Source organism: Pseudophryne corroboree, chromosome 6 (assembly GCF_028390025.1).
Source record: "Pseudophryne corroboree isolate aPseCor3 chromosome 6, aPseCor3.hap2, whole genome shotgun sequence".
Taxonomy (NCBI): Eukaryota; Metazoa; Chordata; class Amphibia; order Anura; family Myobatrachidae; genus Pseudophryne; species Pseudophryne corroboree.
In genome coordinates this window covers 763,451,541-763,477,397 of record NC_086449.1, presented here as the reverse complement: position 1 = coordinate 763,477,397, position 25,857 = coordinate 763,451,541, and the positions used below count along the sequence as shown (strand labels likewise).

The window sequence follows — 25,857 nt, the reverse complement described above, 5'->3', positions numbered from 1 at the left end:
GGATATTGTGGTGCACCACCCTAGTTACGTCCCTGGTGACAGTGGTGGTTAACATTGATGGTACGAAACCATCAACAGTGAATAATCAATGTTTTTCACCCATTGATGAACATCTCTGTTATGGGAGAAGGGACAATGGGCCAATCAGGGAAGGGGGCGGGGCATAGTGGGCCACTGGGAGCTAGGGATGAGGAGAAAAAACAAAAAACACATACATATACACATATATATATATATACACACACCCCAAGAATATGGGCACAAGCGACCAATGGTGTCTATAGTAAAGGAACGTAAAAATATTTTTTATATAGAAAGTAAAAGCATATTTATTTTACACGATTAAAAAACACTGATATACTTTAGTTTAAGAAAACATGCTTAAGCATAAGAATTCATAAAAAATGTGTGAACAAAAATATGGTTAAAAGAGAAGAAAAAATCTAAAAGTACAAGGTACACATCGGTTTGTAGTAAATGTGTAAAAAGTGCTTATCTTAGGTTCAGGAGGTTGGTCTGGGAAAGATCATGGAATGTCCAACGCGTTTCGTCCTTCAGGACGAACGCGTTGGGCATTCCATGATCTTTCCCAGACCAACCTCCTGAACCTAAGATAAGCACTTTTTACACATTTACTACAAACCGATGTGTACCTTGTACTTTTAGATTTTTTCTTCTCTTTTAACCATATTTTTGTTCACACATTTTTTATGAATTCTTATGCTTAAGCATGTTTTCTTAAACTAAAGTATATCAGTGTTTTTTAATCGTGTAAAATAAATATGCTTTTACTTTCTATATAAAAAATATTTTTACGTTCCTTTACTATAGACACCATTGTTCGCTTGTGCCCATATTCTTGGTTTCTATAACACTTTTTACAGCAGCTTACCACTGCTGTTTTTATTTAGGGGCCTGCTGACACCCTTTGTACCAAGGGAGTGTATTTTTGGACATATATTATACATAATTGTGAAGGTTAACTTACCACAAGTGGCGCTATTTTTTCCTTTTTTGTATATATATATATATATATATATATATATATATATATATATATATATATATATATATATATATATTTACATATATATATATTTTTTTTTTTACCATCTCATAGTCATTGATAGTGGAAAACCATCAGCTCATCAATGGAAAAACCAAAACCACTATCTGTACCTAACCATCGATGGGCGATAGTTATCCCTAGCACTCACCAACAATGACAGCTCCCCAAAATGTGTAACAACACTTAAAGGTCTTTTGCAACAACGTGTAATCTTGTTCTGGTACACAGGCAGGATACACGGCACATCTGTTCCTCCAACAGTAGCTAGCACTCAGCAATCAATGATCCTACCTTTAAAAGGAACAATATTGTGAACAGCTACTATCAATGCCATCTTAGTGTACCAATCTGCATGCTTACCTACACAAATGGGTGCAATACCATGAATACTGTATTTATTTATTTAGAAGGTGCCACAAACTCTACCGCACTGGACAACATGACAAGTCATACAAATAAAACATAAAAATAGAAGCAATATACACAAGATGAAGGAGAAGCAGATAGGGAAGAGGACCTACTCTTCAGAACTAGTCTATGGGCTTCAATCGGATTTGGAAGTAATACAACATAGTAACATAGTAATTGAGGTTGAAAAGAGGCAAAATGCCCATCGCGTTCAACCTGTATTTTGTATTAAGTTGAGTTGATTTAACTGTACCTGCTGAAGAATGTTTTATGGCTAGTTAACCACTACAAATCATGTTACACCTGGATTAACAACATCAATATTTTAAATGTTGTAAACTTGGATATCCTTTTCAATCAGAAATTCATCCAATCCCCTTTTAAATGCATTTACAGTGTCCACCATTACCACCTTCCCTGGCAAGGAATTCCAAATCCTTATTGCCCTTAACAGTGAAGAACCCTTTCCTCCGTTGCGTGCAGAATTTTCTCTACTCCAGCCTCAGCGAGTGCCCACGTGTCCTAAACGGAGTGCTTTTAATAAATAATTCCTCTGATAACTCTTTGTAGTGCCCCTTTACATATTTGAAGACATTAATAATGTCTCCTCTTAGACGCCTTTTTTTCCAGTGAATACATGTTCAGCCTAGTAATCCTTTCCTCGTAATCCAGTCCCTCTAGTCCTTTAATCAATTTAGTAGCTCGCCTTTGAGCCCTTTCGAGTTCACCGATATCTTTTTTTATACAGTGGTGCCCAAAACTGAACACAATATTCCAGCTGCGGACGTACCAATGATTTGTACAGCGGCAGAATTACATCCTCGTCCCTCGTCTCAATTCCCCGCTTTATGCACGCTAACACCTTACTTGCCTTCTTTACTGTGCTTTGACATTGTATGCGGTTATTACATTTATTATCAATGAGAACCCCAGGGCCGGACTGGGACTAAAAATATGCCCTGGCATTTTTGAAGCACACAGGCCCACCTCTGTGACTCCTCCCCTTACTATTCCTGACTCCTCCCACTTATTAGTCTATGCTCTTACAAATATAATTAATATTCTAACAACATACAAGTGTACATCATTCTCTATTAAAATACACACAACCAGTGGTTGAAGTGGAAATTTTTAAGTGGGGGTATGGAAATGTGAAGTTTGTAATTAAGCGCGCGCTCCAGAAAAGGGGGCGTGGCCACTCAAAAGGGGGCGTGGCCTTCAGTGTAGTTTACCACACCATACACCCCTTATACGCATTATGCACCACAATAGTAGGACCCCTTATACTATCTAGTACTGGTGCCTCTTTCACATTATACCACACAGTATAAGCCAAAATTCACATTATAGCACCCGGTATGAGCCGAAATTTACATTATAGCACATGGTATGAGCCGAAATTTACATTATATGCTCCCAATAGTGCAGTGCCAGATCCACAATTGCCCCCACAGTGCCAGGTATACAAATTCCCCCCACAGTGCCAGGTATACAAATGCCCCCACAGTGCCAGATCCACAAATGCCCCCACAGTGCCAGATCCACAAATGCCCCCACAGTGCCAGATCCATAAATGCCCCCACAGTGCCAGATCCACAATTGCCCCCACAGTGTCAGGTAATACCTGACACTGTGGGGTCAATTGTATACCTGACAGGTATACAAATGCCCCACTGTGCCAGCCAATTGCCCCCACAGTGCCAGGTATACAATTGCCCCCACAGCAGCCAGTGCTGCAGCTGCTTACCGCTGCTGCACTGCTGCTGCTGCTTCTCCTCCGGGCTCCGGCTGTGAGGGACGGGTGAGTCAGTAGAGGAGAGCGCCCGCCAGCGCGGCTGTGTCTGGCGCGGCGGCGTATAGCGGACTTCGTTCAAACCAGCCGCCGGTTCGTGAGCCAATCAGAGCTCGCGGACCGGCGGCTTCTAATTGGCTGCCGGTCCGCGAGCTCTGATTGGCTCACGAACCGGCGGCTGGTTTGAAGTCCGCTATACGCCGCCGCGCCAGACACAGCCGCACTGGCGGACGCTCTCCTCTTCTGACAGCCAGGGCCGGACTGGCCATCTGGCACTTCTGGCAAATGCCAGAAGGGCCGATGGCCACGTGGGCCGGTCCAGCGCTGACTGAGACACGCTGCCGCTCAGTCCGGCGGCAGCATGTCTCAGCTGTCAGGAGAGGAGAGCGCCCGCCAGCGCGGCTGTGTCTGGCGCGGCGGCGTATAGCGGACTTCAAACCAGCCGCCAGTTCGCGAGCCAATCAGAGCTCGCGGACCGGCAGCCAATCAGAAGCCGCCGGTCCGCGAGCTCTGATTGGCTCACGAACTGGCGGCTGGTTTGAACGAAGTCCGCTTTACGCCGCCGCGCCAGACACAGCCGCACTGGCGGGCGCTACCTCTCCTGACTCACCCGTCCCTCACAGCCGGAGCCCGGACGAGGAGCAGCAGCAGTGGTAAGCAGCTGCAGCACTGGCTGCTGTGGGGGCAATTGTATACCTGGCTGGCACTGTGGGGGCAATTGGCTGGCACTGTGGGGCATTTGTATACCTGGCACTGTGGGAGCAATTGGCTGGCACTGTGGGGGCATTTGTTTACCTGGCACTGTGGGGGCATTTGTTTACCTGGCACTGTGGGGGCATTTGTGGATCTGGCACTGTGGGGGCATTTGTGGATCTGGCACTGTGGGGGCATTTGTGGATCTGGCACTGTGGGGGCATTTGTGGATCTGGCACTGTGGGGGCATTTGTGGATCTGGCACTGTGGGGGCATTTGTGGATCTGGTACTGTGGGGGCATTTGTATACCTGGCACTGTGGGGGCATTTGTATACCTGGCACTGTGGGGGCATTTGTATACCTGGCACTGTGGGGGCATTTGTGGATCTGGCACTGCACTATTGGGGGCATATAATGTAAATTTCGTCTCATACCGGGTGCTATAATGTGAATTTTGGCTCATACGGTGCGGTATAATGTGAAAGAGGCACCAGTACTAGATAGTATAAGCGGTCCTACTATTGTGGTGCATAATGCGTATAAGGGGTGTATGGTGTGGTAAACTACACTGAAGGCCACGCCCCCTTTTGAGTGGCAAAACCCCTTTTCTGGAGCGCTTAATTACAAACTTCACATTTCCATACCCCCACTTAAAAATTTCCACTTCAACCACTGGTTGTGTGTATTTTAATAGAGAATGATGTACACTTGTATGTTGTTAGAATATTAATTATATTTGTAAGAGCATAGACTAATAAGTGGGAGGAGTCAGGAATAGTAAGGGGGAGGAGTCACAGAGGTGGGCCTGTGTGCTTCAAAAATGCCAGGGCCTATTTTTAGTCCCAGTTCGGCCCTGCTGACAGCTGAGACACGCTGCCGCCGGACTGAGCGGCAGCGTGTATCAGTGAGCGCTGGACCGGCCCACGTGGCCATCGCCCCTTCTGGCATTTGCCAGAAGTGCCAGATGGCCAGTCCGGCCCAACCCCCAAATCCTTTTCCAAAACTGTTGCCCCTAGACTTTCCCCATTTAATATGTAGGATGCAAGTTTGTTTTTAGCCCCAAAATGCATAACCTTGCATATTTCTATATTGAACTTCATTCTCCATTTAGACGCCCAGATTTCAAGTTTAGATAAGTCATTCTGCAGGGACTCCACATCTGTTTCTGAATTAATTACCCTACACAGTTTAGTATCATCTGCAAAGATTAACACTGTGCTTTCCAGGCCTATTTCTAGTTGAACAGTAGTGGCCTGAGTACGGACCCCTGTGGTATTCCAATGACAACTGGTGTCCAGCTTGAGGACTTACCGTTGACCACTACTCGCTGTACCCTGTTCTCCAGCCAGTTACTTATCCAAGTACAAACAGTTTTTCCTAGGCCTAGCTCTTTTAATTTGATGATTATTAGTCTCCTGTGAGGCACTGTATTGAAGGCTTTTGCAAAATCTAAGTAGACCACATCCCCTGCTTTTCCTTGGTCAAGATTATTGTTCACTTCCTCGTAGAAGCTAATTAAGTTAGTTTGACATGATCTGTCCCTCACAAACCCATGCTGGTTCTTGCTAATAATCTTAGTAGTCTGCAGATACTCCTGTATGTTATCCCTTAGAATTCCTCCCAATATTTTCCCCACTATAGATGTCAAACTAATCGGCCTGTAGTTACCCGGATGATTTTTGGATCCCTTTTTAAATAATGGCACTACCTCTGCTATATGCCAATCCTTCGGTACCATGTCAGATCTAATTGAACTATTGAAAATGAAGTATAGGGTCTTGCTAGTTGTGACCTAAGCTCCATAAGAACCCTCGGATGAAGTCCGTCTGGGCCAGGTGATTTATTAATGTTTATTTTGCGCAATCTCTCCCTGACTACTTCTTCACTTAAACAAGTATCTAACCACGAATCCTTACTGTCACTATCACTATGCACTACTCCCACCGTCAGTGTGCAGAGAGTTATATTTGGGAGGGGTGTGTCCAAACTGAAATCTAAATTGCAGTATAAATATAAAGCGGTCTCTAATTTCCGAGCTAAAAGCAAAATCAGACGGTATTTACCCTTAACAGAAAAAATATAAATGTATTTGCTCCCCTTGCGTTTTACCATGGTTTGTCCAGGCACAAGTGACTTGTGTCTTTTTTGCTTTACTTCCAAATCAGAATCAGGCCCTAGATGCCACAGGGACATGATACAATGCGCGGTGAAAACCAGCAACTTTATTTTTAGGTTGAACAGTGCCATTTTTGGACCAATTATTTTTCTACCTGTCTATAGTGGCCAATTTAATACAAACTACAGCTACGCTCAGAAAATAAATCTTCATTACTGTCGCTCTTTGAATTGCAAATTAATTTCCAGGCAATTTATCATTATACTCATGCCAGGACAGCTGATCCAATAAACAACTGTCCTAGCAAAAGTTACTTTAAAACATATATTTTCGCCAATTACTACAGTTGCAATGGGGCTTAAAGACTTTATAAATATGTAACTATGAGGCCTATTCATAATCACTTAAGGGCCCATTACACATGCAGAAATGCTAGTTTCCACATGTTTTTGGTAATGGGCCCAGTCATTAGAGCAAACTTAGAAAACGGAAAGTTTTTACTATTTGCCTGCAAGAACAAACGCCATCTTCAGTTGGCACTTGCTTTTGGAGCCCCCCCCCCCCCCCCCCCCTTCCTATAGGAAAGAAGTCCAGGGAAGTGAAGAGGGATCCCTCTTTCTCCTCCACAGGTTACACATATACAGAAACTGGCACGGGGGGGGGGGGGGGGGTGTAAATTCCACCAATACTAGCTGCTTTCTAGAGCAGCTGTCCGCACACTGGAGCAATGCTGAATTGTACTGGTGTTTAGGTATCCCCTGCTGCAACTCGCAGGAAGTTGGATACATAATCCAGTCCCGGGTGCAAAGTTACAAAAATGTTTTATTTGTTATCGACTCTGAATCATCGCCATAACTTTCCCATGCTGAAGACACCTGTAGCGAAGGGGTATCGTTGCTGTGGAACTAGACATTCCAGCATAACCTGCCATAGTTTTGCTATTAGGGCTTGCTAAAATGGAGTCACGGCATGCTGGGATGTGTAGTTCCACAGTAGCTGGAGTGCAGCATGTTGAATAGCTGTAGTTCATCAGGGACATTGCCATCATGTTGATAACCATAATGTCAACAACATAACATCGACAGTTATGATGTCACCATTGTTGAAATGTCAACATGGAACGTGTCGACATCTGCAGAAACAGAGCGTTGACATGTTCACAATGACGGCACATCTCAGAATCACTGGTGTATTTATAATGGGTGCAGTGCTTGCGGTGCACACGGGCCCCCACCGCACACCCTTCACCCATTATTTTGAATACTTAACCTCTGGAGTCCCGCGGCACAGTGCTGCAGTAGTCACTGGGAAAATGGTGCGGCACCATTTTCTGTGTGTTTTGCACATGCGCAGTTGGAAAATCAGAGGGAAAATGGCCATAGCGCCATTTTTCCCGGAGCTCTGTGCATGCGCACTAGGCTCTGGGACGGCGCTAGGGACCCTAGTGCCCAGAGCTGCAGTGCTGCCAGCTAGAGAGGAAGGGGCCTAGACGGAGCCTGCACACAGGCCTCCTCCTCTCTAGATGCGCCCCTGCTCAGAATGCTTAAACTAGGTACACACTATACAATTATCTGACAGATTATCTGACAGATCTAGCTGGTTGGAATGAAAATCTGGTAATGGATGAGAGCAAATGACAATCGACCATTTACTACCAAACACTGAAAAACTAACAAAATCTGATGTTCATACAAATTGGTTAAACACAATTTTAACCAACTTGAATGAACGACTGTTTTTGTCCATTTTCCAGTGTTTGGGAGCTAATGGTAGATTGTCATTTGCTTTCATCCATTACCAGATTTTCATTCCAACCAGCTAGATCTGTCAGATAATTGTATAGTATGTACCTAGTTTAAGAGTTAGGGGCGGTCATTCAGAGTTGATTGTTAGCTGCAGTTGTTCGCAGCGCAGCGATCAAGCTTAAAAATGGCTGTTCTGCGCACATACGGGCACAACGATGTAGTTTTACACAGGGTCTAGCAAAGCATCTCAGTCGCACTGGTGGCCGCAGAGTGATTGACAGGAAGAGGGCGTTTCTGGGTGTCAACTGACCGTTTTCAGGAAGTGTTCGGAAAAATGCAGGCGTGGCTGGGCGTGTTTGTGACGTCAAAACAGGAACTGAACAGTCTGAAGTGATCGCAAGCGCTGAGTAGGTTTTGAGCTACTCTGAAACTGCACAAAAAAAAAATGTTGTGGCCGCTCTACGATCCATTCGTTCGCACTTCTTCTAAGCTAAAATACACTCCCAGAGGGCGGCGGCATAGTGTTTGCACGTCTGCTAAAAACTGCTAGCGAGCGATCAACTCAGAATGACCACCAAGGTTAGACCGTGGGAGGGGAGAGTAAGGTTAGGGACAGGAGGGGGCGGGTGTCTAAGTATGAAGCCTTGGAGAAAGAAAAAAGTACCAACCAAACAGCTCCTAACTTTCATGTTACAGGCTGTGTTTGAAAATGAAAGGAGCTGATTGGCTGGTACTTTATCACCGTGCAATTTAGCTCTCACCAACGTTAGAACATCTGCCCCTGTGTCTGCTAAAATAGTTTATTGCACTTATTATTATAGTGTATTACTCTTAGACATTGTCACATGAGTGCAGTGAAGAAAAATGTTGAATAAGCAGAATTTCCCCCCAGCTATTGTTAGATTTCAGATATACGAAAAGGATAAGAAACCCAGTTACTGCAGTATGCAGGTAATATGGCTGGTTCTACTGTAATGGGCTTTCTCGATGTTAAATAGCCCATAAAAAAGTGCCTGTAATCGTCAAGTTTAGAGTCCATTATTCCCACACCACAGACAGAAGGGAATATTGATTTGTGGGTTTAATTTAGGTCTCCGATTATAGAGTGCTCATGTGTCTAAGGGGGGCATGTACTAAACAGTGATAAAAGTGGAGAAGTGAGCCAGTGGAGAAGTTGCCCGTGGCAACCAATCAGCATTGATGTAACATGTATAATTTGCATACTATAAAACATATACAGAGCAGCCAATTGGTTGCCATGGGCAACTTCTCCACTTTTATCACTGCTTAGTACATGTCTCCCTAAGCCCCTAAAATGAGGAATAATGTACCATTTAAAACAATGTTTTATATATATATATATATATAGGATATATACGCACACAAAAGAGATATAAATAAATCATAATAAAAAAAATAAAAATATATAATAATAATAATAATAATAATAATCCAATTTTTTGAATTGCAGAACATATGCGATAGTTACCAATAAAGAGTGGAATTACTATACCTTAAGTTTTTTAACAGCTCTGATGCTGTCCTGCTCATGGCTCCACACCGTCACTCCCCCCTTATTATACTGGCACTGCCAGCCTTCAGCACTCTCACACTGCTCCCGGAATGAGTTAAAGTCTGCATCATCGGGAATATGCACCATCATTCCACTACTCCAAAGCACCTGGCACAGCAACTGCACTCCAAATATTAGATGAAAGCTGCTCTTTCAGCTAGAACGCTGCCTCTCTCTGACATGCAGACTTGTACGTCCTTGGATACTGCAGTTTAGCACAATAACACTTTGCAGGAGAATATTCTATTCTTGCCCATGTCCACTGTTTTCCTTAATTAGTTCTTTTTCGCTTATGCGTGAACAGTCTTTTGCTTGTTCCCTTTATCCGTCTCGTGATAAATTTCCAAGGTTAATCTGAATATCTCTGCGTTTGTTCCAAGGCTCAGCGATCCCAGGGATAGAACAGCACTTATCCAACCTTGTATTCAAATAAGCTCCGCTGACTTGTCTCCAGTTTCCTATACATAAGCCCTGCTGCCCTGTATTATTTAGAAGGTGCTGTAACATCATACAGGTGTCTTGGATTCCTCACCCAGCCCATTACTTCCACTCCCTCCTATTTCTTCTTAAGCGTCCTCCCCTTTCTGTCTAACTTTGCCTAATCTCCATCTGTCTGGTATTTTGGAGCAGCTACTGATACAGCTGATCACTAGCCAGCTTCATCAAGTTCATTAAACTGGCCTGCAAACATGCTGTAGTAGTGTCTTGCTGCAAGGGCTTATTGCAGTGAGAGGGATGTGTGCATTGCAGCAGTCTGAGAACTCGCCACTTACTGCTGCACTGACATCTCTGCAGAGGACGGATCCAGAGCCTGAAGAAAGTAGACTTGCAGGCTGAGATTTTATTTAATGTACAGTAACCTGGTTATGCGGCTGCAAGAACTCAATACATTAAAAAGGTCAATGCACTTTCTTTCCAGTACGGAATAATACATAAATAAACTGACACTGTACATCTTAAAGTACAATATATCATCCTGTCTCACTGCAGAGCACTGAATGTAGATGGTGCAGAGGGCTGTGAATGGTGCAGAGGGCTGTGAAATATATATTTCAGCAGTTATAACTAGAGATGTGCACCGGAAATTTTTCGGGTTTTGTGTTTTGGTTTTGGATTCGGTTCCGCGGCCGTGTTTTGGATTCGGACGTGTTTTGCCAAAACCTCCCTGAAATTTTTTTGTCGGATTCGGGTGTTTTTTTTTACAAAAAACCCTCAAAAACAGCTTAAATCATAGAATTTGGGGGTCATTTTAATCCCATAGTATTATTAACCTCAATAACCATAATTTCCACTCATTTTCAGTCTATTCTGAACACCTCACACCTCACAATATTATTTTTAGTCCTAAAATTTGCACCGAGGTCGCTGGATGGCTAAGCTAAGCGACACAAGTGGCCGACACAAACACCTGGCCCATCTAGGAGTGGCACTGCAGTTTTCTAGCGAGAGGATGAGTGCTTCCATCCTCATGTGAATCTGAACCACTAGCCATGAACATAGGCCAGGGCCTCAGCCGTTCCTTGCCACTCCATGTCGTAAATGGCATATTGGCAAGTTTACGCTTCTCATCAGACGCTTTCAATTTAGATTTTTGGGTCATTTTACTGAACTTTTGTCTTTTGGATTTTACATGTTCTCTACTATGACATTGGGCATCGGCCTTGGCAGACGACGTTGATGGCATTTCATCGTCTCGGCCATGACTAGTGGCAGCAGCTTCAGCTCCAGGTGGAAGTGGATCTTGATCTTTCCCTATTTTAACCTCCACATTTTTGTTCTCCATTTTTTAATGTGTGGAATTATATGCCAGTATCAATAGCAATGGCCTACTACTATATATACTGCGCACAACTGAAATGCACCACAGGTATGGATGGATAGTATACTTGACGACACAGAGGTAGGTAGAGCAGTGGCCTTCTGTACCGTACTGCTATATATACTGGTGGTCACTGTCAGCAAACTGCAAAACTAAAATGCACCACAGGTATAGAATCTAGATGGATAGTATACTTGACGACACAGAGGTAGGTAGAGCAGTGGCCTTCCGTACCGTACTGCTATATATACTGGTGGTCACTGTCAGCAAACTGGAAAACTAAAATGCACCAAAGGTATAGAATCTAGATGGATAGTATACTTGACGACACAGAGGTAGGTAGAGCAGTGGCCTTCCGTACCGTACTGCTATATATACTGGTGGTCACTGTCATCAAAACTCTGCACTGTACTCCTCCTATATAATACTGTTGGTCCCCAGTCCCCACAATAAAGCAGTGTGAGCACAGATATATGCAGCACACTGAGCACAGATATGGAGTGTTTTTCAGGCAGACAACGTATACTGGTGGTCACTGGTCAGCAAAACTCTGCACTGTACTCCTCCTATGTAATATACTGGTGGTCCCCAGTCCCCACAATAAAGCAGTGTGAGCACAGATATATGCAGCACACTGAGCACAGATATGGAGTGTTTTTCAGGCAGACAACGTATACTGGTGGTCACTGTCAGCAAAACTCTGCACTGTACTCCTCCTATATAATACTGCTGGTCCCCAGTCCCCACAATAAAGCAGTTTGAGCACAGATATAGCACAGATATGGAGTGTTTTTCAGGCAGACAACGTATACTGGTGGTCACTGGTCAGCAAAACTCTGCACTGTACTCCTCCTATATAATATACTGGTGGTCCCCAGTCCCCACAATAAAGCAGTGTGAGCACAGATATATGCAGCACACTGAGCACAGATATGGAGTGTTATTCAGGCAGACAACGTATACTGGTGGTCACTGTCAGCAAAACTCTGCACTGTACTCCTCCTATATAATACTGCTGGTCCCCAGTCCCCACAATAAAGCAGTGTGAGCACAGATATATGCAGAACACTGAGCACAGATATGGAGTGTTTTTCAGGCAGACAACGTATACTGGTGGTCACTGTCAGCAAAACTCTGCACTGTACTTCTCCTATATAATATACTGGTGGTCCCCAGTCCCCACAATAAAGCAGTGTGAGCACAGATAGATGCAGCACACTGAGCACAGATATGGAGTGTTTTTCAGGCAGACAACGTATACTGGTGGTCACTGTCAGCAAAACTCTGCACTGTACTCCTCCTATATAATATACTGGTGGTCGCCAGTCCCCACAATAAAGCAGTGTGAGCACAGATATATGCAGCACACTGAGCACAGATATGGAGTGTTTTTCAGGCAGACAACGTATACTGGTGGTCACTGTCAGCAAAACTCTGCACTGTACTCCTCCTATATAATACAGCTGCTCCCCAGTCCCCACAATTAAGCAATGTGAGCACAGATATATGCAGCACACTGAGCACAGATATGGAGTGTTTTTCAGGCAGACAGCGTATACTGGTGGTCACTGTCAGCAAAACTCTGCACTGTACTCCTTCTATATAATATACTGGTGGTCCCCAGTCCCCACAATAAAGCAGTGTGAGCACAGATATATGCAGCACACTGAGCACAGATATGGAGTGTTTTTCAGGCAGACAACGTATACTGGTGGTCACTGTCAGCAAAACTCTGCACTGTACTCCTCCTATATAATACAGCTGCTCCCCAGTCCCCACAATTAAGCAGTGTGAGCACAGATATATGCAGCACACTGAGCACAGATATGGAGTGTTTTTCAGGCAGACAACGTATACTGGTGGTCACTGTCAGCAAAACTCTGCACTGTACTCCTCCTATATAATATACTGGTGGTCCCCAGTCCCCACAATAAAGCAGTGGGAGCACAGATATATGCAGCACACTGAGCACAGATATGGAGTGTTTTTCAGGCAGACAACGTATACTGGTGGTCACTGTCAGCAAAACTCTGCACTGTACTCCTCCTATATAATACAGCTGCTCCCCAGTCCCCACAATTAAGCAATAAGCACAAATATTTGCATCAATATTAATAAACGGAGAGGACGCCAGCCACGTCCTTTCCCTAACATTTCCAATGCACGAGTGAAAATGGCGGCGACGCGCGGCTGCTTATATAGAATCCGAATCTCGCGAGAATCCGACAGCGGGATGATGACGTTCGGGCGAGCTCGGGTTAACCGAGCCATACGGGAGAATCCGAGTATGCCTCGGACCCGTGTAAAATGGGTGAAGTTCGGGGGGGTTCGGTTTCCGAGGAACCGAACCCGCTCATCACTAGTTATAACAGAGTACACCGGGATGCTAGTACTGGATAATTATTGATGCAGGGAGTAAAACTATTAAACATATGTTTTGGGCAAAACAGAATAACTTTTTTTTTAAATAAAACTGACTAATGTTGCTCCCTATTAAAAGGTTATTCGTATTTTTAATGAATGCTAACTTAAAACATTGGTGGTCATTCAGAGTTGATCGCTCGCTGCCGATTTTCGCAGTGCAGCGATCAAGTGAAAAAACGGCAAAAATGTGCATGGTACGCAGCGCGCATGCGCTAAGTACTTTCACACAAAACTTTGTAGATTTACACAAGCTCGAGCGACGTTTTTTCATCGCTCGAGTGATCGTAGTGTGATTGACAGGAAGTGGGTGTTTCTGGGCGGAAACTGGCCGTTTTCAGGGAGTGTGCTAAAAAACGCAGGCTTGCCAGGTAAAAACGCAGGAGTGGCTGGAGAAACGGGGGAGTGGCTGGCCGAACGCAGGGCGTGTTTGTGACGTCAAACCAGGAACTAAACGGACTGAGGTGATCGCAGTCTAGGAGTAGGTCTGGAGCTGCTCAGAAAGTTAAACTGCAGCAAATTATTTAGTAGCAGTTCTGCTAATCTTTCGTTCGCACTTCTGCTAAGCTAAGATACACTCCCAGAGGGCAGCGGCCTAGCATGTGCAATGCTGCTAAAAGCAGCTAGCGAGCGAACAACTCGGAATGAGGGCCATTGACCTTTGGTAATGCCAAAGAAGCGTGTTGTTTTTGTACTATAATTTAGCCACCAGGTGTCAGTGTTTTAATGCTGTGTGCTCCTGTACAGAGGTGTAAGTAAGGTACTGTATACCACCCTTCTACAAGCATTCCAGGCTGGTCAGCTATGTGTGCTACACCACACTATGGGTCTAATTCATAGTTGTACGCAAACCCCATGCGCATGTGCAGATAGGGTATTGCGTCACGCACGCAGTGTCGCCTAGGCCACTTAGGGGCAGGGAGGTTGTGGTGACTGGCAGCGTTCTGCTGAAGGTTTAATAGCCTCGGGTCACTCAGGTGGCCGATGTTCTCGCAAGTGATTTGATGCTGTGTTCTTGGACGCAGCACTGGACCACACAAGCATGTAGGTGGCGTCTATTTACACAAGACTCCTCCTGCAGTATTATTATATTTGCAGACAGCAACTGCGTCAAAAGACGCACCTTACTGTGTTCACTCCGCCACCTTTGAATAACCCCCTATGCTTCCAGCACCAGAAGTGAAAACCCTGCTTTCTGCCATTGTCCTTCTGCCTGGCGTCAGTGTGAGACATAGGGCCCGATTCAGACCTGATCGCTATTGTGCAAAATCGCACAGCGGGCGATTATTGAGTGACTGCCCATGTGTATGTAGCGCAATGCGCAGGCGTGTCACCAAACAGCAGATTGCACGGGCGTTCGCAAGGTGATTGACAGGAAGAGGACGAGTGTGGGTGGTAATTAGCAGTTTTCTGGGAGTGTCTGGAAAAACACAGGGTTTTCAGGGCGGGTGTGTGACGTCAGCTCCGGCCCCGATCAGCCTGATTTCTTTGCACTGGAGGAGTAAGTCCTGGGCTGCACACAGACTGCACAGAATGGGAAAAACATTCGATGGTGAGTGTGATGCGAACGGTTTTGCAGCTGTCCGCTGACTGAGGGGAATTTTCGCACGGCGTACATTACACTGCACGGGGCGAATTTCCACTCTCCCTGGGAGGCGACTATCTGATCGCAGGACAGTGTAATTTGCAGCACAGCGATGGATGGATGAATTAGGTCCATAGTCATTAGTAAGTGTCAAATGTGACTGAGTCTGAGTCCAGAGAGAGCACAGACTCGATAGTATTTGTGGGTGAGAGATGAAGAAAGGCCACAGAGCCTAGCACTGGCAAGAGTTGTGCCAGGGAGTCATGCGGAGAGCTTACAAGATGCAACCAAGCCAGGTGCCGTCAGTCTATGGGTGTGTACACACGGTGAGATCCTTCCTATGCCCGATTTTCACTTGCGATTTCCCTTGAACTCCCCAGAGCCCAGATAGGACAGATTTTGACTAACTTTTCTTGAGATATGGACTATAGGGTATATTTACTAAGGTCCCGATTTTGACCGAGATGCCGTTTTTTCTTCAAAGTGTCATTTCGGTAATTTACTAAGCAAAAATCTCGGCAGTGATGAGGGCATTCGTAATATTTTGGAAGTCCTTGGAAAAAAATCACGAATCAATACACCATCGGTCAAATACGCCTGCAATTTGGTAGAAATCGGTAATTTACTAAAAAGTGCAAATCACAAACACTGCCGACAATTGCCAAACACTGCCGTGCAGAAATACAATTCGTGAAAAAGTGCTAAAAAAAAACAGACCTGCTTTTTTATCCCGTGTTTGGATAGGCATGCAGGGATCCATGAGATCCGTGCATGTTTATCAGTGGGAAGGGAATGGGAAAGTGTGTATTTTTTGTTAAAAAATTGCGTGGGGTCCCCCCTCCTAAGCAAAACCAGCCTCGGGCTCTTTGAGCCGGCCCTGGTTGCAAAAATATGGGGAAAAAAATGATAGAGGTTCCCCCATATTTAAACAACCAGCACCGGGCTCTGCGCCTGGTCCTGGTTCCAAAAATACGGGGGACAAAAAGCGTAGGGGTCCCCCGTATTTCTGAAACCAGCACCGGGCACCACTAGCCAGATACATAATGCCACAGCCGGGGGACACTTTTATATAGCTCCCGGCGGCCCTGGCATTACATAACCAACTAGTCACCCCTGGCCGGGGTACCCTGGAGGAGTAGGGACCCTTCAATCAAGGGGTCCCCCCCTCCAGCCACCCAAGGACCAGGGGTGAAGCCCGAGGCTGTCCCCCCCATCCATGGGCTGTGGATGGGAGGCTGATAGCCGTTGTGTAAAAAAATGAATATTGTTTTTAGTAGCAGTACTACAAGTCCCAGCAAGCCTCCCCCGCAAGCTGGTACTTGGAGAACCACAAGTACCAGCATGCGGAGGAAAACCGGGCCCGCTGGTACCTGTAGTACTACTACTAAAAAAATACCCCAATAAAAACAGAAGACACACACCTTGAAAGTATAACTTTAATGCATACATACACACCTCCATATACATATACTTACCTTATGTTCACACGAGGGTCGGTCCTCTTCTCCATGTAGAATCCATGGTGTACCTGTTGAAAAAATTATACTCACATACTCCAGTGTAGAAGCCTCTTCTTCTTGTAATCCATTTGTAATCCAGGTACTTGTCAAAATAAAAAAAAACGGACACCCGACCTCGCACTGAAAGGGGCACCATGTTTTCACATGGGACCCCTTTCCCCGAATGCCAGAAACCCCCTCTGACATAAGTCTAAGAGGGTTTCTTCAGCCAATCAGGGAACGCCACGTTGTGGCACCCTCCTGATCGGCTGTGTGCTCCTGTACTGTATGACAGGCGGCACCCGGCAGTGTTACAATGTAGCGCCTATGCGCTCCATTGTAACCAATGGTGGGAACTATGTGGTCAGCGGTGAGGTTACTTTCGGTCACCCGCTGACCACAAAGTTCCCACCATTGGTTATAATGGAGCGCATAGGCGCTACATTGTAACACTGCCGTGTGCCGCCTGTCATACAGTACAGGAGCACACAGCCGATCAGGAGGATGCCACAACGTGGCGTTCCCTGATTGGCTGATGGAACCCACTTAGACATAAGTCAGAGGGGGTTCCTGGCATTCGGGGAAAGGGGTCCCATGTGAAAACATGGGTCCCCTTTCAGTGCGAGGTCGGGTGTCCGTTTTTTTATTTTGACAAGTACCTGGATTACATCTGGATTAAAAGAAGAAGAGGCTTCTACACTGGATTTTGTGAGTGTAATTTTTTCCACAGGTACACCATGGATTCTACATGGAGAAGAGGACTGACCCTCGTGTGAACATAAGGTAAGTATGTGTATATGGAGGTGTGTATGTATGTATTAAAGTTATACTTTCAAGGTGTGTGTCTTATGTTTTTATTGGGGTATTTTTTTAGTAGTAGTACTTCAGGTACCAGTGGGCCCTGTTTTCCTCCGCATGCTGGTACTTGTGGTTCTCCAAGTACCAGCTTTCGGGGGAGGCTTGCTGGGACTTGTAGTACTGCTACTAAAAACAATATTCAACACTTTCAACAAAGGCTATCAGCCCCCCATCCGCAGCCCTTGGATGGGGGGGACAGCCTCGGGCTTCACCCCTGGCCCTTGGGTGGCTGGAGGGGGGGGACCCCTTGATTGAAGGGATTCCCACTCCTCCAGGGTACCCCGGCCAGGGGTGACTAGTTGGGTATTTAATGCCACGGCCGCAGGGCGCTGTATAAAAGTGACCCCCGGCTGTGGCATTATCTGTCCAGCTAGTGGAGCCCAGTACTGGTTTCAAAAATACGGGGGACCCCTACGCTTTTTGTCCCCCGTATTTTTGGAACCAGGACCAGGCGCAGAGCCCGGTGCTGGTTGTTTAAATATGGGGGAACCCCTGTCAATTTTTTACCCATATTTTTGCAACCAGGACCGGCTCAAAGAGCCCGAGGCTGGTTTGGCTTAGGAGGGGGGACCCCACGCAATTTTTTTTTTAAGTTTAAACATTTTTTTTTTACAAGGTGCACAATGAAGCCCAGCACGGATCTCTCAGATTCATTATATTAAAGTCGGCAGTGTTTTACAAGTCACTCACGTAAAACACTGCCTAAAAAAACGAATGACATCGACATCGGAAAAACCGAAAATGCAGAATACGGCAGCTTAGTAAATTAGTCGTAATAAATTCAAAAAGTTGCATATTTACACTTTCGATGTCATTCGTGATTGAACTTTGACCTCAAACGGAAAATTACGAATGTTAGTAAATTTACCCCTATGTGTGCTTACGATTTTGGCTTATGTGAGATTTTGGCTTATGTGAGATGTCATTGACATGTGAGATGAACTAGATAGTACACCGATCTAGGAAGGATTGACTTGCCTGCACAGTCTATCTTTTCTTGCGATGCCGACCTGGCGGGACCGCGCATCGGGATCGCAAGGTGACTTTCACCTTGCGATCTGCATTAACTTTTCTTGCGATTTTGACTATATAGTCAAAATCGAAAGAAAATATCTCACCGTGTGTACACACCCTATCTTGTCTGAGGGTAAGTGTTAGGATGTCCGCTGTGTGAGGCACCTGACATCCATATGTGGTCCACGGAGATAGTCCACCTGAGAGCACCGAGTGTGGCAGGACTTAATAAGAGCTAGTGAGAGCGCAGCATCTTAGCGCAGGGCAAGTGCCCGTCTCTATCAGTAGGAATGTCAGCGGAGTGGTGCGATGGTTTGGGTGCTGCGTTACATCGCTTTGCTGTTATTTTGTAAGTACCAAGTGGATATGCAAGAACTCCTACATACATTGGGCTGCATTAAAGAGAGGGTATTAGTGGTTGGTACAGAACCTGAAGGTCAGCTTTAGGCAGGTGAATCTGCATTGCTTTAGAAGGAGAGGCATGTGGTGGGCCCAGGTAATCCCAGAGATGGCTTAATGATGCAAGGGTTGCCTAGCCCAGTGGTTCTCAACCTCGGTCCCCAAGTACCTCCAACAGTTCATGTTTTCCAGGTCACCTAGCAGTTGAACAGCTGTTCTCATTACTCGCTGACACATTTTAAAAGACCCACAGGTGGAGCAAATTATTTCACTTGCAATCCTGTGAGGAGACCTGGAAAACATGAACTGTTGGTTGAGGACCGAGGTTGAGAACCACTGGCCTAGCCCATATGTGATAATATATCATTTGGAGAGTAATGGGATGGTTACCATTACATCTTTGAAGTTGGCAATCAGCATTTGTAGGGACATAGTCATAATCAATGACATATTTGATAGGTGTACTGTATGTGTTTTGATCTAAATGATACAGAAGGCCAATAATGGTAAGATACAGTAGTTAATAGTAGCCTCAAGAAATGAATAAGAGGGCAGCTGCTTATTTGGCAATATTGGTGTTGTTCACCATCCGGCGTCGTTAGTAGGAAGATCATACAGCTGGCCCGTGTTACATAAGCAAGATGGGAGTATTTGTCAGTTGATCTGGGCATTTATATTGTGCATACTGTATACAGTACAAGAAGCAGTACAGAGGGCCAATGAGTGGATTAGAAGCAGAAGCAAATTTAATGTGTGAATTTACCTATTTGTGGTGGTTAAGGGGAGGTGCTTCCCGATCACAGTGGTGCTGTATAGCTAAGATTACTGGAGGAACCCGAGACCTGGCAGTCCGTCACTCCTTGAGGGATTTTTGATTTTTTGCTATTATACTCTTTTGACTGTCACCAAGATTGGGTGCTAGGTGGCCAGATGGATTGGGCATTGTAAACAGGACTCTTGGATTGTTGTATTATCCGTCACAGTATACATTGCTTGTGGGGCATTTGGTTGCCAAGTATACCCCTCCTCTTACAGTATAATAAATAAAGACTGTGGCCGCTTTTTCTACACTGCTTTGTGTCCTGTCCAATTTTCACTGTGTGACTCTGGTTTGATAGCGGGCCAGAGATTCAGATAGTGTCCTTGTTTAAGGTCAAGATAGTAGCTCAAGTATGAGTAGTTTCTTAAAATCCATGTTCTTCTCTGCAGTTTATGTTGACGTGCCTAAGGGTGACACTTATTGAAGGGGGGAGGGGGGCCAGCACAACTTTTTCCCCTGCATGAGAGCCCTGCAAGGCCACTTGCCAGATGAGGCCAGGTGTTTTTAGTAGAGATGAGCGGGTTCGGTTCCTCGGAATCCGAACCCGCCCGAACTTCAGCTTTTTTTACACGGATCCGAGCGACTCGGATCTTCCCGCCTTGCTCGGTTAACCCGAGCGCGCCCGAACGTCATCATGACGCTGTCGGATTCTCGCGAGGCTCGGATTCTATCGCGAGACTCGGATTCTATATAAGGAGCCGCGCGTCGCCGCCATTTTACACGTGCATTGAGATTGATAGTGAGAGGACGTGGCTGGCGTCCTCTCCGTTTAGAGAAGAAATAGATAGGAGAGTGAGAGTGAGACAGTGACACTTCATTTACTGGAGCTTAGGAGGAGTACTCAGACAGAGAGTGCAGAATTTTGCTGATAGTATTAGTTAGTTATACTAGTGACAGAGTGAGACAGTGACACTTCATTTACTGGAGCTTAGGAGGAGTACTCAGACAGAGAGTGCAGAATTTTGCTGATAGTATTAGTTAGTTATACTAGTGACTGACCAGTGACCACCAGTGCAGTTTTATATTATTTAATATAATCCGTTCTCTGCCTGAAAAAACGATACACAGTGACTCAGTCACATACCATATCTGTGCTCAGCCCAGTGTGCTGCTGCATCATCTATGTATAATATCTGACTGTGCTCACACAGCTTAATTGTGGGGGAGACTGGAGAGCAGTTAGGTTATAGCAGGAGCCAGGAGTACATATTAAAACTAAACAGTGCACACTTTTTTTCTGCAGGAGTGCCACTGCCAGTGTGACTGACCAGTGACCTGACCACCAGTATATAGTATACTATATTGTATTGTGAATGTCTGCCTGTAAAAGTTAAACACACGTCGTGTGACTTGTGTGGTGTTTTTTTATTCTATAAAATAAAAAACTCATTCTGCTGACAGACAGTGTCCAGCAGGTCCGTCATTATATAATATATACCTGTCCGGCTGCAGTAGTGATATATATATATTTTTTATATCATTATTTATCATCCAGTCGCAGCAGACACAGTACGGTAGTTCACGGCTGTAGCTACCTCTGTGTCGGCACTCGGCAGTCCATCCATAATTGTATACCACCTACCCGTGGTTTTTTTTTTCTTTCTTCTTTATACATACTACATCTCATTATCATCCAGTCTATATTAGCAGCAGACACAGTACAGTATGGTAGTCCACGGCTGTAGCTACCTCTGTGTCTGCACTCGGCAGTCCGTCCATAATTGTATACCACCTACCCGTGTTTTTTTTTTTCTTTCTTCTTTATACATACTACATCTCATTATCAACCAGTCTATATTAGCAGCAGACACAGTACGGTAGTCCACGGCTGTAGCTACCTCTGTGTCGGCACTCGGCAGTCCATCCATAATTGTATACCACCTACCCGTGGTTTTTTTTTCTTTCTTCTTTATACATACTACATCTCATTATCATCCAGTCTATATTAGCAGCAGACACAGTACAGTATGGTAGTCCACGGCTGTAGCTACCTCTGTGTCGGCACTCGGCAGTCCGTCCATAATTGTATACCACCTACCCGTGGTTTTTTTTTCCTTTCTTCTTTATACATACTACATCTCATTATCAACCAGTCTATATTAGCAGCAGACACAGTACGGTAGTCCACGGCTGTAGCTACCTCTGTGTCGGCACTCGGCAGTCCATCCATAATTGTATACCACCTACCCGTGGTTTTTTTTTCTTTCTTCTTTATACATACATACTACATCTCATTATCATCCAGTCTATATTAGCAGCAGACACAGTACAGTACGGTAGTCCACGGCTGTAGCTACCTCTGTGTCGGCACTCGGCAGTCCGTCCATAATTGTATACCACCTACCCGTGGTTTTTTTTTCTTTCTTCTTTATACATACTACATCTCATTATCAACCAGTCTATATTAGCAGCAGACACAGTACGGTAGTCCACGGCTGTAGCTACCTCTGTGTCGGCACTCGGCAGTCCATCCATAATTGTATACCACCTACCCGTGGTTTTTTTTTTCTTTCTTCTTTATACATACTACATCTCATTATCATCCAGTCTATATTAGCAGCAGACACAGTACAGTACGGTAGTCCACGGCTGTAGCTACCTCTGTGTCGGCACTCGGCAGTCCGTCCATAATTGTATACCACCTACCCGTGGTTTTTTTTTTCTTTCTTCTTTATACATACTACATCTCATTATCAACCAGTCTATATTAGCAGCAGACACAGTACGGTAGTCCACGGCTGTAGCTAACTCTGTGTCGGCACTCGGCAGTCCATCCATAATTGTATACCACCTACCCGTGGTTTTTTTTTCTTTCTTCTTTATACATACTACATCTCATTATCATCCAGTCTATATTAGCAGCAGACATAGTACAGTACGGTAGTCCACGGCTGTAGCTACCTCTGTGTCAGCACTCGGCAGTCCGTCCATAATTGTATACCACCTACCCGTGGTTTTTTTTTTCTTTCTTCTTTATACATACTACATCTCATTATCAACCAGTCTATATTAGCAGCAGACACAGTACGGTAGTCCACGGCTGTAGCTACCTCTGTGTCGGCACTCGGCAGTCCATCCATAATTGTATACCACCTACCCATGGTTTTTTTTTCTTTCTTCTTTATACATACATACTACATCTCATTATCATCCAGTCTATATTAGCAGCAGACACAGTACAGTACGGTAGTCCACGGCTGTAGCTACCTCTGTGTCGGCACTCGGCAGTCCGTCCATAATTGTATACCACCTACCCGTGGTTTTTTTTTTCTTTCTTCTTTATACATACTACATCTCATTATCAACCAGTCTATATTAGCAGCAGACACAGTACGGTAGTCCACGGCTGTAGCTACCTCTGTGTCGGCACTCGGCAGTCCATCCATAATTGTATACCACCTACCCATGGTTTTTTTCTTTCTTCTTTATACATACATACTACATCTCATTATCATCCAGTCTATATTAGCAGCAGACACAGTACAGTACGGTAGTCCACGGCTGTAGCTACCTCTGTGTCGGCACTCGGCAGTCCATCCATAATTGTATACCACCTACCTGTGGTTTTTTTTTCTTTCTTCTTTATACATACTACATCTCATTATCAACCAGTCTATATTAGCAGCAGACACAGTACAGTACGGTAGTCCACGGCTGTAGCTACCTCTGTGTCGGCACTCGGCAGTCCATCCATAATTGTATACTAGTATCCATCCATCTCCATTGTTTACCTGAGGTGCCTTTTAGTTGTGCCTATTAAAATATGGAGAACAAAAATGTTGAGGTTCCAAAATTAGGGAAAGATCAAGATCCACTTCCACCTCGTGCTGAAGCTGCTGCCACTAGTCATGGCCGAGACGATGAAATGCCAGCAACGTCGTCTGCCAAGGCCGATGCCCAATGTCATAGTACAGAGCATGTCAAATCCAAAACACCAAATATCAGTAAAAAAAGGACTCCAAAACCTAAAATAAAATTGTCGGAGGAGAAGCGTAAACTTGCCAATATGCCATTTACCACACGGAGTGGCAAGGAACGGCTGAGGCCCTGGCCTATGTTCATGGCTAGTGGTTCAGCTTCACATGAGGATGGAAGCACTCAGCCTCTCGCTAGAAAACTGAAAAGACTCAAGCTGGCAAAAGCACCGCAAAGAACTGTGCGTTCTTCGAAATCCCAAATCCGCAAGGAGAGTCCAATTGTGTCGGTTGCGATGCCTGACCTTCCCAACACTGGACGTGAAGAGCATGCGCCTTCCACCATTTGCACGCCCCCTGCAAGTGCTGGAAGGAGCACCCGCAGTCCAGTTCCTGATAGTCAGATTGAAGATGTCAGTGTTGAAGTACACCAGGATGAGGAGGATATGGGTGTTGCTGGCGCTGGGGAGGAAATTGACAAGGAGGATTCTGATGGTGAGGTGGTTTGTTTAAGTCAGGCACCCGGGGAGACACCTGTTGTCCGTGGGAGGAATATGGCCGTTAACATGCCTGGTGAAAATACCAAAAAAATCAGCTCTTCGGTGTGGAAGTATTTCACCAGAAATGCGGACAACATTTGTCAAGCCGTGTGTTCCCTTTGTCAAGCTGTAATAAGTAGGGGTAAGGACGTTAACCACCTCGGAACATCCTCCCTTATACGTCACCTACAGCGCATTCATAATAAGTCAGTGACAAGTTCAAAAACTTTGGGCGACAGCGGAAGCAGTCCACTGACCAGTAAATCCCTTCCTCTTGTAACCAAGCTCACGCAAACCACCCCACCAACTCCCTCAGTGTCAATTTCCTCCTTCCCCAGGAATGCCAATAGTCCTGCAGGCCATGTCACTGGCAATTCTGACGAGTCCTCTCCTGCCTGGGATTCCTCCGATGCATCCTTGCGTGTAACGCCTACTGCTGCTGGCGCTGCTGTTGTTGCTGCTGGGAGTCGATGGTCATCCCAGAGGGGAAGTCGTAAGCCCACTTGTACTACTTCCAGTAAGCAATTGACTGTCCAACAGTCCTTTGCGAGGAAGATGAAATATCACAGCAGTCATCCTGCTGCAAAGCGGATAACTGAGGCCTTGACAACTATGTTGGTGTTAGACGTGCGTCCGGTATCCGCCGTTAGTTCACAGGGAACTAGACAATTTATTGAGGCAGTGTGCCCCCGTTACCAAATACCATCTAGGTTCCACTTCTCTAGGCAGGCGATACCGAGAATGTACACGGACGTCAGAAAAAGACTCACCAGTGTCCTAAAAAATGCAGTTGTACCCAATGTCCACTTAACCACGGACATGTGGACAAGTGGAGCAGGGCAGGGTCAGGACTATATGACTGTGACAGCCCACTGGGTAGATGTATGGACTCCCGCCGCAAGAACAGCAGCGGCGGCACCAGTAGCAGCATCTCGCAAACGCCAACTCTTTCCTAGGCAGGCTACGCTTTGTATCACCGCTTTCCAGAATACGCACACAGCTGAAAACCTCTTACGGCAACTGAGGAAGATCATCGCGGAATGGCTTACCCCAATTGGACTCTCCTGTGGATTTGTGGCATCGGACAACGCCAGCAATATTGTGTGTGCATTAAATATGGGCAAATTCCAGCACGTCCCATGTTTTGCACATACCTTGAATTTGGTGGTGCAGAATTTTTTTAAAAACGACAGGGGCGTGCAAGAGATGCTGTCGGTGGCCAGAAGAATTGCGGGACACTTTCGGCGTACAGGCACCACGTACAGAAGACTGGAGCACCACCAAAAACTACTGAACCTGCCCTGCCATCATCTGAAGCAAGAAGTGGTAACGAGGTGGAATTCAACCCTCTATATGCTTCAGAGGTTGGAGGAGCAGCAAAAGGCCATTCAAGCCTATACAATTGAGCACGATATAGGAGGTGGAATGCACCTGTCTCAAGTGCAGTGGAGAATGATTTCAACGTTGTGCAAGGTTCTGATGCCCTTTGAACTTGCCACACGTGAAGTCAGTTCAGACACTGCCAGCCTGAGTCAGGTCATTCCCCTCATCAGGCTTTTGCAGAAGAAGCTGGAGACATTGAAGGAGGAGCT

The 25,857-nt window shown here is 45.4% G+C and overlaps 1 protein-coding gene across 1 annotated transcript in view; it reads right to left on the bottom strand.

The window, feature by feature from the left end:
* The window catches only part of LOC134933407 (START domain-containing protein 10-like), a 91,085-nt gene extending 81,087 nt beyond the window's left edge, over positions 1-9,998 (bottom strand). Inside the window, exon 1 of the mRNA XM_063928558.1 lies at positions 9,338-9,998. Within this exon, the coding sequence (XP_063784628.1) occupies positions 9,338-9,487 (150 nt within the window). The 5' untranslated portion in view covers positions 9,488-9,998. The remainder of the gene's footprint in view (positions 1-9,337) is intronic.
* Positions 9,999-25,857: the final 15,859 nt, after the last annotated feature.